Here is a 16,636-nt window from a genome sequence, read left to right as displayed (position 1 = left end):
CTGAAACTCAACTGACTGACAGGGCCTTCAAACATGAGAAGCTGTGGCAGAACACATGGGAAAACGTCAACGAACTAAAACAGTGAAAAAAGTGGGATTCTTGTGATCACAGAAGACAAGATACAGAGATCCGTACTCATAATACTGTGGTATCTCTGATTTGAAAACAATGGGAAAATAGCAAGGAAAATACATATGATTGGGAAACTCAGAGAAGCAGAGCACACTGTCTGTGGAGTTAAGAATCCAAGTAACACATTTAAAGGAGAAAAATAGTTATAACTATATATCTATTCAGCCCCAATTTTTACATTACAGAAATAAAGATCTACAAGCATCCAAGGTGAAGAATAAATGTACCTGAGTGGAAAAACAGTATCAGGCTAATCTCTGTAATACAAAATGTTAGATGATAATAATAAATTATTTCCAGAGTTCTGGTGTGAAAAATAATATCTGGCAAAAATAATAAATTATTTAAGAACATAAAAAATACAGCAAGCAACTAAATTATCAAAAAGTAGAAAATATTTGAGACCAAAAAATACAAAGGGAAAAGAAATTAGGGAGAATATATATGGGAGATACGAGGATCCAATAAGTTAGGTGGTATTTAGGAAATAACCTCTCTAAATGGAAAGAAACAGAGAGGCATTGAGGATGCAACTGAAGAAAAATTTTCTGAAATTAAGGAAGAAATAAATATTCATGTTCAAAGAACACAAAACTTCTCTAAGCATACAAGATGCATATTTCAGGAAAATATAGATAGGTTTTACTACAAATTAAAAATGTAAATCATATGACATTGTGACAAATAATTTCATCAAATACTATAGAGGATAATATCTTTAATAGGAACAAAGCTCTCACAAATCTATGAAAAAAAAACGAACGGAAAAACAAAGAACATGAATAATTTATAAGAGAAGTAAGAATGGTCAAGTATATAAAAATGTATTCAAACTCTGGTTTCATTAAGGAACCAGCAACAGAAACAATAATAAGTCAGTGCATGTGATGGCTAATTTTACTCGTCAACTTGACTGGGCCATGGGATGCCCAGATATTTGGTCAAATATTATTCTGCCTGTGTTTATGAGTGTGTTTCTGGATGGGATTAGTATTTAAATTGGTAGATAAACAGAGCAAAGTAGACTGTTTTCCCTTATGAGAATTCTTCCTACCTGATGGTCTTTGAACTGGGACACTGGCTTTTTTCCTGCCTTCAGACACCAACTGAAACATCACCTCTTCTGAGGTCTCAAGCCTGCCGGCCTCTGAAGTGGAATTACACCATCAGCCCTTCTAGGTCTCCAACTTGCTGACTTTGCCTGCAGATCTTGGTAACTGCTATCCTCTGTAATGTCATGAGTCAATTCCTAACGGTAAATTTCTTTCTTTTTTTAATCTATCACCTGTCTATACCCTACTGATTCTGTTTCTCTGGGAAAATTTAATGAACTGCATTTACCTATTAAAACCATAAAGCTCATAATCAAGACTAGCACTGTTGTTGGGAGACTGGTATTCTCCAGAAGTATCAGTAAGATTAAATTTTCAACCTTTCTGGATGACTGTTTGGCAATATTTCTTAAAATTTCATATTTTTTAATCCCGTAATTTCAAGAAATCGGTGGTGTAGAAATGTGACACAGCACACTTCCTGCAGATCTTTTAAATATTAAAAAGGTGGGAAGGAAAGAAGTGTCCAATACTGAAGTGAAGTCGCTCAGTCGTGTCCGACTCTTTGCGACCCCATGGACTGTAGCCTACCAGGCTCCTCCCTCCATGGGATTCTCCAGGCAAGAGTACTGGAGTGGGCTGCCATTTTCCTTCTGGTAAATGCACTATGATAAAGTCTATCTTGAGACAGATATTGTATGATGCCACTAAAATGTGGAGGTATAACCAATGGCTGGAGAAGGAAATGGCAACCCACTCCAGTATTCTTGCCTGGAGAATCCCATGGATAGGGGAGCCTGATGGGCTACAGTCCATGGGATCACAAAGAGTTGGATATGACTGAGCAACTAATACACTATACCAATGGCATAGGAAAATCTAACGATGTAATATTAAGTGAAGAGATAAGAGGAGATAAAACTGTGTGACCTCAATTTTACAGTTTAAAAACAAAAATCTATAAATTAGAGAAACACACATACAACTAGAAGTGCTAATATTTGAATGATAGGAATGATCTGACTTTTTAAAATTACAATTTCTAAGTTTTCTATAGTTTCTAAAACAATGATTAATTTTACAATAAAAAATGTTATTTTAAGGAAAAAAATAGCAAGCAGATTCCTTGCTCTTGAAAAGCTAAAAGCTAGAAAATACAATCCCAAAATCAACTGTCAAAATATTCTTTTGAGCCAGGAATAGCTTCCTTTAGTCACCAAATATCCTGTTGGACAAATAGTTTGTATTTGTGGGCATTTCCTTTTTCATTAGAGACGTCAACAAAACTTCCTCTATAAATAATTGATTTGTTTCCTGAACTAATACAGGCTTGACCATTTGTGGTTGTATGAGCTTTCTTAGTCTTCCAAATGAGACTTGTTGATACATCATAAGATACCCTGTAACACAGAGCATCTGAAAATGAAAGTTGATCAACTCTTCCATTTTATATGTAAAATTTTTAAAGGAAATGAGCAAGTATGAAATGCAATTCACAAGGATCTCTCATTACAACTCCATCTCCTGCAGTTTTACAACTACTTCTTTCCTAACACTTTATTCAGTTTGATATTTCAGACGCCTAAATTCCTAGCACTCTGCATTAAAAAGTAATCATTAGTCTTCCTGATTCTGCCTTTAGTTAATAAATTAGGAGGAACACAGACTGAGAGTCTTGTGGCAACACATTTTCACCATTGTGACCCTGAGTAAATCACTTTAAATGTTCCCAACCTGTTAACTGTACTGTTATTGTACTTGGAAAATTTAATTAGCACACAAAACACTTAAAATAATTCTCTGAAACAGTCTGATATCACACAAAAGCTTATCTCATACATTAAAATGTAAATTTTCCTTCAAACAGATAGATGCGTTAATAGAGAAATAAAAATTCAAGGGAGACAAGAGCTAATAGCCCTAATATAGTGCACCTCACCTCCAAAAAAACTGAAAAAGAAAACAAGACCAAAAAAAATCTCTTCAAATTATTGGAAAACATGAACAATCAGAAAAATTAATGGAGAGAGACGAACAACAAAATAAATAAAATGTTAAATAAATATACAAATGATATATAAACGTACACATGTACTCAGTATAACATCTGATACATAACAAATGAAGCTATTAAAGTATACGTGTGTGTGTGTACGCTGCTAAATCGCTTCAGTTGTGTCTGACTCTGTGCAACCCCATAGACGGCAGCCCACCAGGCTCCCTGTCCCTGGGATTCTCCAGGCAAGAACACTGGAGTGGGTTGCCATTTCCTTCTCCAATGCATCAAAGTGAAAAGTGAAAGTGAAGTCGCTCAGTCGTGTCTGACTCTTCGCGACCCCATGGACTGCAGCCTACCAGGGTCCTCTGTCCATGGGATTTTCCAGGCAAGAGTACTGGAGTGGGGTGCCATTGCCTTTTCCGATATATATATATATATATAAAACATAGGGGCTTCCCTAGTGGCTCACTTGGTAACGAATCCGAGTGTAACGTAGGAGACCTAGGTTCGATCCCTGGGTTGGGAAGGTCCCCTGGAGAAGGAAATGATAACCCATTCCAGTATTCCTGTTGGAAAAATCCCATGGAGAGAGGAGCCTGCAACTCAACGAGTTGCAACAAGTCACAACACACAACAATTGCAACAACACAATTGAGTGACGAAGCCAAAGCACCAGAGCCTGTTGAGTGGTGAACAGATAGATAAAAACATCTATGTGCATAAACACATAAAACATATCTATCCATACATGTATATATAAACATATGTATCTCATGTTGGCAAGTACTGAAAAATATTTTATAATTCCCAGAGTTGTCAAGAATGTGCTGTAACAGGCTCTGTCATATTTTGTGTGTGTCATTTTTGGAAAACACTTTAGTACTATCTTTTAAAGTACAAAATTTTTTGTCTTCTTTGAATGAGTCATGTCACTGTTCAAAATTCATCCTATGGCAAACAATAACACAAGTATACAAAGATACCTATGTAGGGGAGTTAATTACGACTATGTTACAAAGGAAAAATGGAAATAGCTCAATGGAATACTGGAGTGGGTTGCCATTTCCCTCTCCAAGTCACCAGTAGTCAATGGTATTCTGTTATATCAGTCTAAACTAAATGAGAGTATCATAGAAAATTGCAAGCTTTAGAGGTTTTTTTTTTTCTCATTTATGACAAAAAAAGAAAGCAAAACAAACCTAATCCTACTTTAGGTTGATAAAAGTTGAATTTCATAAATATTAGTGTATTATTTGCAATCCTAGTGTCAAAGATACAAAACAAAAGGATAGAAATAATTGAAATAGTAGTTTCAGAGTAACTGGAGGTAGTAAAATGATAAGCTGCCCTTCAGGAATTCATGAGGTCAATAACATTTAGTCAGGCTTGTCTGATAGATTGCATGCAATTATTACTTCATATGTGACACATTCACAGACACTGTTACCTAAACCAAATAAAGGTGGTCCAAAGGGGGAAAAAACAATAGATCAGCATCACTCTTGAACAGTGATAAAATAACACTAAATGAAAAATAAAGAGAATCCAACTCCACATTAAGAAATAATACAATGAGCAAGATGGATGTCTTCCAGGAACAGTAGGTTAATGGATCAGGAGTATGCTCCATCTAATAAATATCATACATCATGTTAGTATACTGACATACATTAACAAAACCACACTCTTGTTTCCAAAGATGACGAAAACTGGTGAAATTTGAAGAATGTTTGCAATGTAGTTAAGTGTGTTTTCTCATAGTTAATTTCCTGGTTTTGAACATTGTACTACGGTTATATAAGTATGTATATATATGTCCTTGAGTGAAGGGTATATGTGAACTTGATGGTTTTTTTCAACTTGTCTGTGTTTAAAATTCTTTCAGAAATAAAATGTATAAAAATAGATAGATAGAACAAGTATAAAGGAGAGCTACTAAGATAATGAAAAGACACACAAAAGCATGCTTTATGTGGAAATATTTGAACAAATCGGAAATGTTTAGCTTGGAAGCAAAAGAATAGGGACAAACTGGAGGATTATTAAATTGAAATGTTTAGGGATTTTTTTTTGGTGTGAGTCTGGCAATTAGATTTTGAGCCAGAATCTAAAAGATTTCTACTCTGTATGAAAAATCCTGAGAGGAAATACATGCCTTCTCACAGAGCAGTTCAAATATAAAGTGAATGAACATTTGTCAGTGATGCTGTGAAGATTATTCAAGGATTGGATGGACACTGGATTCAATGCTTTATCAAGTTTCCATTTCACGAACATTCCCCTTTCTCTGTGAAGAAGAGAATCCAGGGACTTAAGAGAAGCCATGAAGGATATAAGACAAAGCACCAGTTGGAATTTTTCTCATGGTGATGCAGCAATAGTCAGAAAAGCTGGAGCTGGTGTTAGGGGAGCTAAAGCTAACATGAGCTAAAAGAATGAGGTAAGGGAGGTAGAATGAGTTGTATAATCAGCAGCTATAAAAGGTCAGATAAACTGAGTATGTTTAGAATAAAAAGTTCAAGAAGCGAATGAGTCTTTGAACAGAAGCTTGAATCATGATATGCTTTTGAGGACATGACTGGAAGTTTATTAAGGCAAGCTGGAGATTTTCCAACCCTTTGGTTCTATGATTCTAGGACCTTGTGGGGAAGCATACACTCAATATTTCTTTATTTTGGAGTTCTGAATAAATGAAAAAATGCTAGCAGAACGCTGCTATTTCTATCCATGCATTTCTCTGTGTGTGCGTGGGCATGGCAACCCACTCCAGTACTTCTGCCTGGAGTATTCCATGGACAGAGGAGCCCAGTGGCCTACAGTCTATAAAATTTTATAATACATACATTATTGCATAGAGAAAGCATGAAAGTTTCCTCTAAACCCACATTTGTATACACTTACCTTGGTTGTTAAGGCTTTTCTTTTTTCTGGTTCAGTTACTTCCATCAAGGGAAAAATGAAACCTTACATTCTTCATAAATATATTGTTTTTACCGTATATTTTGGCATTAATCACTGACCTCTAGGCTGAATTTCAATTTGCATAGACAACTTCATCAAATACTCATAATATAGTATGATTGGTACAATCACAGGATTTATGAAAAGTTCTGACTCTACCAAGAGTATATATGCGGTAGTGCTTTAATCTGAAAATAGATACTTCAAACAGCTGATATTTAAGCTGATGTTTAGAGGGAAAAACAGGTATTTGGGGGGCAGACATAAGGAAAGCATTTGCGATGAAGATATAGGTAAAGGTACAGGCATAAGAGACCATGGGAAATATCAAGTGACTTAGTTACAAAGGGGCTTCCCTGGTGGCTCAGACGGTAAAGCGTCTGCCTGCAATACAGGAGACCTCGGTTTGATCCCTGGGTTGGGAAGATCCCCTGGAGAAGGAAATGGCAACTCAGTCCAGTATTCTTGCCTGGAAAATTCCATGGACTAGTAAGCTACAGTCTATGGGGTCGCAAAGAGTTGGACACTACTGAGTGACTTGACTTGACTTGACTTGACTTTAGTTACAAAGGGCAACCAGAAAGGATGGGTGGGAAGGGTGCTGAAAGAAGCTGGTTCAATAGTTTAGCGTCAGCTGTGGATAACCTAACATCCATGACCTTGAGGCGATGAAAAATAACTTGGATTTTAAGCATCAGAGTTATATAATCATTTCCATATTTCAAAATTTAGTAGATGGGTTATAAAAGGAAGAAATTAAGAGATAAGAACACAAGTAAAAAGGTAATCCAACAGACTAGACAAAGATGACAGAGATGAACTGAAGAGATGGTGAGAAATAAGAAATGAAAATGATGAAGTAGATTAGGAAAACATTGAAGAGTTGGGCGAGGAAACAATTTGTGATTAACAGGATGTGAAATGGAAGAGGGGGGAAAAGCAGAAAAACTCTTAAGTTCACAGCTTGAGAACCCTGGAAGACGGTGGACTTTTCATAGAGACTGTAGGTCAAAGCACATATTTAAGAAATTAATTTTAACCTTGCTGAATATAAGATAGCCATGTGTCATCCAGTAAAGATGTTTATTGGACTTCTAAGTAAATAATAGATGGGGACAATATTATTTGGGGGCAAATAATAGATGTTCCCAAACTACATTTATAGAGACCTTCTCCAAAAAAACACATAATAAAGCTATCAAAAATCAAAGACAAAGAAAGAATCTTAAAAAGCAGCAAGAGAGAAAAAAGCAAGAATTAAAGATATTAAAATTTAAAAAACAAAAAAAAGAAAAAAGCTTGTAACCTACAAGGGAATCTCTATAATGCCATCTGTGGATTTCTCAGCAGAGACCTTAGAGATATCCCAGTAGAGAGTGGAGTAATATATTCAAAGTGCTGAAAGAGAAACCTTCCAACCAACAATACCCTCCTACTTGGCAAAGCTGTCAGTTAGAAAAGACAAAGAGCAAAGGAAGTCCTCATTACTAGGCTCACCTTACAAGAAAAGCTGAAAGGAGTTTCTCAGGCTGAAAAGAAAGGACACTGGTTACTCACATGAAAATATACAACATACTGGTAAAGGTAGCTATATTTATATCATACAACTAGACTAACTCAGTGGAGAAGGCAATGGCATCCCTCTCCAGTACTCTTGCCTGGAAAATCCCATGGGCAGAGGAGCCTGATAGGCTGCAGTCCATGGGTCGCTGAGTCAGACATGACTGAGTGACTTCACTTTCACTTTTCACTTTCATGCACTGGTGAAGGAAATGGCAACCCACTCCAGTGTTCTTGCCTGGAGAATCCCAGGGATGGCGGAGCCCAATGTGCTGCTGTCTGTGGGATTGCAGAGAGTCGGACACGACTGAAGCAACTTAGCAGCCAACAGCAGCAGCAGCAGACTAACTCAAAAGGTGTAGCGAGAGATAAAGACAGTCATAATACAACGATAAAGGGTGAATTAATCAAGAGGATACAATAATCAGAAATATATGCACCCAACATCAGAGAACCCAAATATATTAAGCAAATACTAACCAATCTAAAAGGAGAAGTGGACAAAAATACAGCAATAGTAGGGGACTTCAACATCCCACTGTCAACAATGGATATATCACCCAGTCAAATAATCAGTAAGGGAATGCTGGACTTGAGCTATTTTTTAGACCAAATGGACCTAAAAGGCATACAGAACATGCCATCCAACAGCAGTAGACTATCTGCTCTTCTCAAGTGCACCTAGAACATCCTCCACAAAATCAGTCAACAGATTTAAAAATACTCAAACCATATCAAGCATGTTTGCTAACCACTATAGCATGAAACTAGAAATCAACTACAGGAATAAAATTGGAAAATTCGCAAATATGTGGAAATTAAACAATACATTCCTAAGCAACCAATGAGTCAAAGAAGAAATCAAAAGGGAAATTTAAAAAAAAATCTTAAAAATGGAAAACCATATACCAAACTCATGGGATGCTGTAAAAGCAATTCTAAGATAAAGTTTATAGTGATAAAAGCTTACATGAGGAAAAAAGAAAGATCTCAAATAAACAGTCTAAACCTCAAGGAGCTAGAAGCCCAAAGTTAGCAGAAGGAAGGAAATAATAAAGGTCACAAACTGTTGGTGGGAATGCAAATTGTTACAATCACTATAGAAAATGGTATGGAGGTTCCTCATAAAGTTAAAAATAGAACTATTATAAGATCCAATCCCACCTCTGGGTATACACACAGATTTCCTGAAGAAATCAGGACTGTGAAGAGATATCTGCACCCCCATGTTCATAGCAGTGTTATTCACAGTAGCAAAGATATAGAAACAACCTAAGAATCTGTCTATGAATGAATGGATAAATATGTGAGATACATATTGCAATATATACAATACACTACAATATTATTCAGTCACCAGAAAGGAAATCCTCCATGTGCAACAACACGGATAGATCTTGGGGGCATTATGATAAGTGAAATAATTTAGACAGAGGATATATAACCGTATTTATATGAGGAATGTTAAAAAAGTTGAACTGATAGAAACAGAGATTAGGATGGTGGCTGCTATGACCTAAGGATGGGAAAAGCGGAGAGATGTTGGTCAAAAGGCACAAACTGCTAGTTATAAATAAGTTCTGGGGATCCAATACATAGCATGGTGGCTATATTTAACAATAATATGTTATGTACTTGCAAGTTGTTAAAAGAAAAAATCTTAAATGTTCTTACCACACACACACACACATAAGTAATTATGTGAGGTGATGGACATGTTAACCAATCTTATTGTGATAATTAATTCAAACAGATGTGAGTATCAAATCATCACATTGGATACCTTAAACTTATAAAATTATATATGTGAACTATATCTCCATAAAGCTGTGGAAATTTATTTTAAATAAATAAAATAAATACATAGTACCTAGCACATAGTAAACAAAGCAAATAAGATAAACAGAGTAAATAAAAAAAGAAAAATTAGATGAAACCTAAAAATAAAAATAAAATGAGCAATGAGATCGCAAATAAAAGCACAATTGAGAATATCAAGAAGTCAAAAGTTGAACTCGGGAAAAAACAACAATATTCACAGGAGACTGATCAACAGATAAAAAGTGAGAGAAGATACTAATTATTAATATCAAGAATGAAAAAAGATTCATTCCTACAAACACTAAAAAATTTGAATAGGTAGATGAAACAGAAACATTCCTAGAATAAAAGACAATTTATCAAACTGACCCAGAAAGAACTGCATACAGAAAATATGAATAGTTCTATATGTTTAAAAGAAAATGAATCTGTAATTAAAAGTCTTCCTGCAAAGAAAACACAAGGCCCATCTGGCTTCATGTGTGACTTCTTCAAAAATAATAAAGAAGAAATAACACTAAACTTGTAAACTTTTTCAGCTAATAGGAAAAGAGAGATCACTTCCTGGTTTTATGTAATTATCATAATCTTGGTTCCAAGATTTGACAAAAGCCTTGTAACAACTTGAATATATCAATGCATTAGAGATCTGCTTAGGGAAAATTCTTAACTAAAAATGTTTTATTACTACGAACAACTGAACAACAGATGTCCTACTATTTTACAACCACAAATCCTATCATTCCCAGAGGAAAGGCATGTTTTTAAATGATTATATAAGCATAAAATATTTTACATAAATATTTTTTGAAAATAATATAGTAATAATTCTTTCTACATTGAGATTAAAGTAATATTAAAAATACAAATTTTTTAAAATCTGGAATAAATTCACATGAATATTATATGTGAATGAAGAAGCTAAATAACCTATACTAACCAAACAAAGTTTCAATAATCCTATAATATTAAGATTGCATAAAAGTTTAATATATTTTACATTTCATTTATTATAGCTGAGTTGGTAATAAAGAATTTTCTGCAAAAGCCTCAGAGGCAAATATTTTAAGACTCAGTTGATTTGGACATTCTTGTATAAACAGTTTATCTTGCTCTTTAAAAATCCTTTTAGAAGCATCAAGAGGGAGTTTCTTCTAATTAACATCTCTTGCATTGGGTCCCCTTTATCCAGGCGGGTGTATCCACATGTGATGCTAGAACTGCCACCAAATAACCCCGTCTCGCCAGGGAGCTCATGAAAGAGAGGCTGCCGGCCCCCAGGACTTGTCTCATGGTTACGCTGCATTTGACAAAGAAAGATGCAGGACTTTCTGAAATTAATCCTGGCAGTCCAAGATTTAAATTAATGTCAGGAGTAGTAAAGGTCATAATGAACTTATTTACAAACCAGAGGGAGAGTCACAGATGTAGAAAACAAACTTGGTCACAAGGGGGTGGGGGAGGGGAGGGTTAAACTGGGCGACTGGGACTGACATACACACACTGCTGTATATAAAGCAGATAACTAATAAGAACCTGCTGTACAGAACAGGAAACTCTACTCAATACTCTGTAATGCTCTATCCAGAAAAAGAATTTTTTAAAAAAAGAGGGCATATATATACATGTATAACTGATTCACTTGGCTGTACACCTGAAACTAATATAACATGGCAAATCAACTATATTCCAATCTATTTATTTTATATTTTAAAAACATTTAGTTATATATTTGGCTGTGTTGGGTCTTAGTTGTGGCGTATGGAATCTGTAGCTGCAGCATGTGAACTCTTAGTTGGGAGAGGTGGGATCTACTTCCCTGACCGGGGATTGAATCCAGGCCCTCTGCATTGGGAGCATGAACTCTTAGCCACTGGACCACCAGGGAAGTCCCTCCAATAAAAAATTTTTAAATGTCATGATATAATTGGGAAAAGACACAACTACTCCTTTCTAGAAGATTAGGCTTTAAGAATTGTATATGTACAGAATATACTACTATATTTTAATAAATTGTTGTAATACTACAAATTAATGAGCATAAAGGAATCTTACTGAATTTAAATAATAAGACAAAATTACTATATATTGTATCTCAATAGGTATGTGTGTATTACATAGTTAATATCCTTTGGTCAAATGGGGTGCAGGATATCAGTGTGTGACTACTCATGTGTGAAGTGTATCTGCACACGTGGATAATAAGCATTGATTAAGTATATAATGGATGATTACAACTGATCATAGGCAAAAATAACATTAAATAACTTCTGCTTATATAGTACTTTCACTTTAAAAGAATTTTCACATCTATCACCTAATTATTTTCTTCACAATAACCTGTGAGATAAAGAGGTTACTACTGTCTTCATAAGACTGCAACTAGGCTAATTCTTTCTCATTCACAAATGTTACTTTATCCTCTGAATCTTCATGACACCAAGGGAGCTGACTAACCTTTATTATCACAAAGGTTTTTTGGAAGGGGTTGAGTGGTCCTCAAAGTTGTGAGATACCAGATTCAGGATTAAGACAAGCATACACATGCATGTATAAAGATCTGTTAGATTTCAGAACTACACTGAACTTTAATAAGAATCTATCAGAAGGACCTAGTTGACCAGGGCTCTTTCCCATGTACTCTTGCAGCCACTCTCCATTCACTCTGACATAGCCTTTTTGTATTTAGGCATCTTATGGATGAAGGTACCTGCCAAACTCTGCTCCCCCTCGCAAAAGCATCAGACTCCTTAGACAATGTGCCACTCTCCAAATTTTCCACTGATTAAATTCCTGATCAAAATTTTCATAGTTCCCTGATTGCACTGGGTATCTTTAGTTTGTCACAATCTAACAAACTAACCTATAGTAAGGTATCAATATAAATGGCCATGAACTGTTTGATATATCAACCCACGTGAGAAAACGGCATCTATCGAAGGGACTCAAGAGGCAACAGTTCTTTATTTAAAGAGAGAATTAGAGGAAGGAGAGATATAGATGGTGTGGCAGGAAGACAAAGGTCTTAGTGGTCCTTCTTCAGTCGGAACCCCCAGTCACTGGCTCCCACCATCTATCAGTAGAGTTGCCGCGGTACACAAAGGCTGAGGAGGCAGTGTGCGCTCCCTGGATGTACTTACAGGTCACCGTGGATGAGTCCATAGATCTGTGGCATGCTCTGATGATAGACTGCTCTCAAAACAACTATGAGGAGGATCACCACTAAAGCTGGGAGTCCCCAGCTCAGAAGGAGGAAGAGCAGATAGCGCCTTTCTGTGTGTTCATCATTCATCACCAGCACGTACCAGAAATTCACAGACTAAGGAAGAAAAGAAAACATAAGATGAGCAGGTCTGATGGCGCAGGACACACGCTCACATGGCTTAGACGTGAAGAGTTACTGACCAACAAAGGGCCGGGATCTACTCAATGATTAAAGTTCTGACTTGATTTTTAAATTAATTAATTATTTATTTAATTTTTTAATTTTTTAATCACACATTCATTTTTTTCCATACAAGAAATTCAGGGTATCCCCAAAGTCTGCAAATGTTAGGAAATACTTAGTGTTTTTGTTACTTTATATTTTGCTTCATTTGTTTTTATTTACTCTCAGTTATAATCAACTGTCATTGTTCTGTAAATGTGTGCTTGAAGAAACCCACGCTGATGTTCAAACCTACTTTCCATGTGAACGGCCTCGTGAGGATGATGAAGTAAACGGTCCTTTGTTCCAGACTTTTAAACAATTTTTTACTTATTGAGAGCTGATCAGGTGGTAGAATCAGACACCATTCCAGGGAATGGGGAAATGTGATCACAGCCCCAGGTCTCAGTCCCCAGTGGAAGACAGACAAGTAAACAAGGAAAGTTTGCACAGAGAAAAATGTACTGTGATGGGCTAGGTTTTATGGCCATTTTTCTTTCTCAATTTATACTCTCTTTTTCATTCATTCACTTGATAAACATTACTGAGAGCATACTAAATTTCAAAGGCACTGGGACTATAACAGTAGCAGAGATGACAAAGGTATTTACCTTCTTGAATCTTCCTTTCCAGACAGAAGGAATCTGAGGCCTAGAAATGTTACTCTTAGTTCCAAATCACACCTAGCCATGTATGAAAGTCAAATCTTGAACTTATATATTCTGCCTTCTAGTGTTCTTTTTCCATGAGAATACTTATGTTAAATTATCATTTATTACAGAACCAATATTGAAAGTCATATCATACGTATTTCACCCAATGACACTTATCCACTAGCTAAACCCCCTTGCGCAGCTTCATATGGCAGAGAGTGTGGGTACAGACTAATCATATATATACGTTTTTATATGTTAAAGGAGTAACTTGGGCAAGTGACGACAATCCCAGTGCTTCAGTTTCTTTATGTACGCAACAAAGTTATAAAGATTACATAAGACACTATATACAAAGCGCTAAGCACATAGTCATCACTGGAAAATGTGATCGCCTCACTTAAATCCCCCATTAAGATGTCAGACGGTGTGAAAGACAAAAGATAAATAGTTAAAGAACAAAAGTACGCAGTGATACAATGGAAACTGTTCTATGTGAAAAACAACATGCCTAATGTTCCTGGGAAGGTTTTCAGATGTTTTACTGAGGCTTCCAAGTAAGATTCTATCTGGACCAAATTAGCCGTGGGGGATTAGTATTGACTGGCCTAAAGCAGGAAAGGATAAAAATGTTTGGTTACTTGCAGATTTTTGTGTCTGAATTTTATTTCCTGTCAGCACTCCGTATCTTTGTGTACATCTGCTTATATCTGTAAGTATGAAGCCTGTTTTGAGTTGTTGCTTATGTAAATTTGTTCTGAGTTTTTTTGTTTTTTGTTTTTTTTTAATGGTCCAAGAGGCTTTTTTCCTCCTTTCTATTATTAGTTAGGTGGTGGTGGTTTACTCCCTAAGTCGTGTAGCCTGCCAGGCCCATCTGTCCATGGGATTCTCCAGGCAAGAACTGGCATGGGTTGCCATTTCCTTCTTCAGAGGATCTTCCTGACCCAGGAATCAAACACGGGTCTCCTACATGACAGGCAGATTTCTTTACCAACTGAGCTACGAAGGAAGTCCTTAGTGAAGGGACATGACCCAAACAGGTGGGACTGGACCAAGTGTCTGAGGCTAGAGTGGTCGATACTGTCTGTTTAAAGAATGAAAATTCATGCCAAGTAAGGATGACTACAGTTGGTGAAGTTGCTCAGTCGTGTCTGACTCTTTGCGACCCCATGGACTAGCCCACCAGGCTCCTCCGTCCATGGGATTCTCCAGGCAAGAATACTGGATAGGGTTGCCATTTCCTTCTCCAGGGGATCTTCCCAACCCAGGGATGGAACCCAGGTCTCCCGCATTAGAGGCAGATGCTTTAACCTCTTAGCCACCAGGGAAGGATGACTAACCCATTCCCAAAATAAAAGTATGGGTCATTTACTTTAAACAGACATTGTATATATCCTTATAACAGGGTAACTTGGTGGTGCAGTTGGCAGAAGATTCAGGAAAGGGAGTACAGACCGGTAAATGACTTCTGAGTTAATTCATCATGATAAAGATCAGGGCATTTCCAAAATGTCCACTTTTACACAGATGAACATTAGTTCATCAGTTAGAATCACTGAACCTTTCAGCAGCTGTCTGACCTTTACCTGAGACAAATGCAATTGCATTGTCAGATTTATACACACAACGCTTCTGCTCCAAAGAGCTCAAGGAACAGTGTTCTTGAATACTCCGGACAGAATTCAAGAATACAAGAATTCAGAACAGAATACAAGAACTGAATTCTTGAATACTCAGTTAGGCAAATCCAGCTCCGAATATCATGAGCTTTTGTCAATTATTTTAAAAAATCCCTTTCTTTCTTGAAAGAATCCAATCATTAAGGTCTACTCGAAGGACAGTATTTACCATTGTGTGACTTTTTATTTATTGTGGTTAAAGAGTGGAAACATTATGTCATGAAACAACATCTAATTATTCTGGGACATAGTACATGGCCTAAATCTAAGAGTTGTTTTGACTAACTCACTTTCAGTTTTCCTTGAATTTTAAATATTTTAATATGGTATGTATGGGAGGTACGCTCTGGAAAGTCTGCCCAGGTCATCAGCCCTCTCTCTCTGAACCCTGTCTCTCTCCTCACATCCTCCCACCCGCCGCCAACACACGCAGGGTACGCTCATGACCCTGCCCTTCTGCCAAAGCTGTGGATCCGGAGAAGCCTGACCCAGGCTGGACCACTTCTCTGGCATTGAATGCCCTGAAATTTTGTGAGAGTCTAAGCTGGCTGACTTAAAAAAAAGAAAACATATGAACTTTAGAGGTGAGAGTAGCAAAAAGCACAGTGGAGAGAGTGTAGAGAAGAACGGACAATGCCGTCCATGCCTGCTCACAGCTCCCTGAGGTCCAATGGTACTCACACAGCATGGGTTCAGTGAGCTAGCCTATATGCTTACTCTCCCTTCTGTGATTTGAATGTTTGCTTAAATTTAGGTTCCTTCACTGTTCTAACAATTTGAGATACGTGTTGGTTTTCTGGAGCATTTGTGCTAAAATTTCCAGTTACTTCCATTCTCCACAATAAGGTGGGAGGGGAACATTTGAGATATATTCCTTTCCTTGTAATCATGGCTCCTCCATTGTATTCGAAAGAGTATCAAGAGACCATTACCTTTGCATGATATTTTTATGTTGACAGATATATAGCACATGTGCCTCAGTATCTCTGTTTAACCAATGTTAGAACAAAAACGTTATGAAAATTCAATATAAGTTAGAGGTGTTATTCTCACCAACATGCTTCATACTGACGGAGAACAGCTTACCGCACATACCTATTTCCTGCTAAAGACTAACTGTGAATTGCAACGTCAGTATCTAGGTCTCCAATTACATTTCTAGCTCTAGTTTTAAATATTTTGTTAGAACCATCTTACGGACCATTTCAGGACATCTTATTTAGAGATAAGGAAGCTGAGGTGGTTAGAGAAAAGCATAACTTTTTCATATTTGGGTTATAGAACAAAGCATCTTGTGAAGACTAAGGTTAAGATTTATTTCCATAGAAAGTCATACAAATACTGATGACTT

At 36.6% G+C, this 16,636-nt stretch overlaps 1 protein-coding gene across 1 annotated transcript in view; it reads right to left on the bottom strand.

Annotated features, from left to right (window-relative positions):
- The window catches only part of ADGRV1 (adhesion G protein-coupled receptor V1), a 552,816-nt gene that overhangs the window by 164,548 nt on the left and 371,632 nt on the right, over nt 1-16,636 (bottom strand). The window contains exon 85 of the mRNA XM_027970511.2: nt 12,667-12,845. Coding sequence (XP_027826312.2) covers nt 12,667-12,845 — 179 coding nt within the window. The remainder of the gene's footprint in view (nt 1-12,666; nt 12,846-16,636) is intronic.

The sequence above is a fragment of the Ovis aries genome, chromosome 5 (genome assembly GCF_016772045.2).
Source record: "Ovis aries strain OAR_USU_Benz2616 breed Rambouillet chromosome 5, ARS-UI_Ramb_v3.0, whole genome shotgun sequence".
Lineage (NCBI taxonomy): Eukaryota > Metazoa > Chordata > Mammalia > Artiodactyla > Bovidae > Ovis > Ovis aries.
The sequence above is the reverse complement of the archived record's forward strand: the minus strand, read 5'-3'. Positions and strand labels throughout refer to the sequence as shown.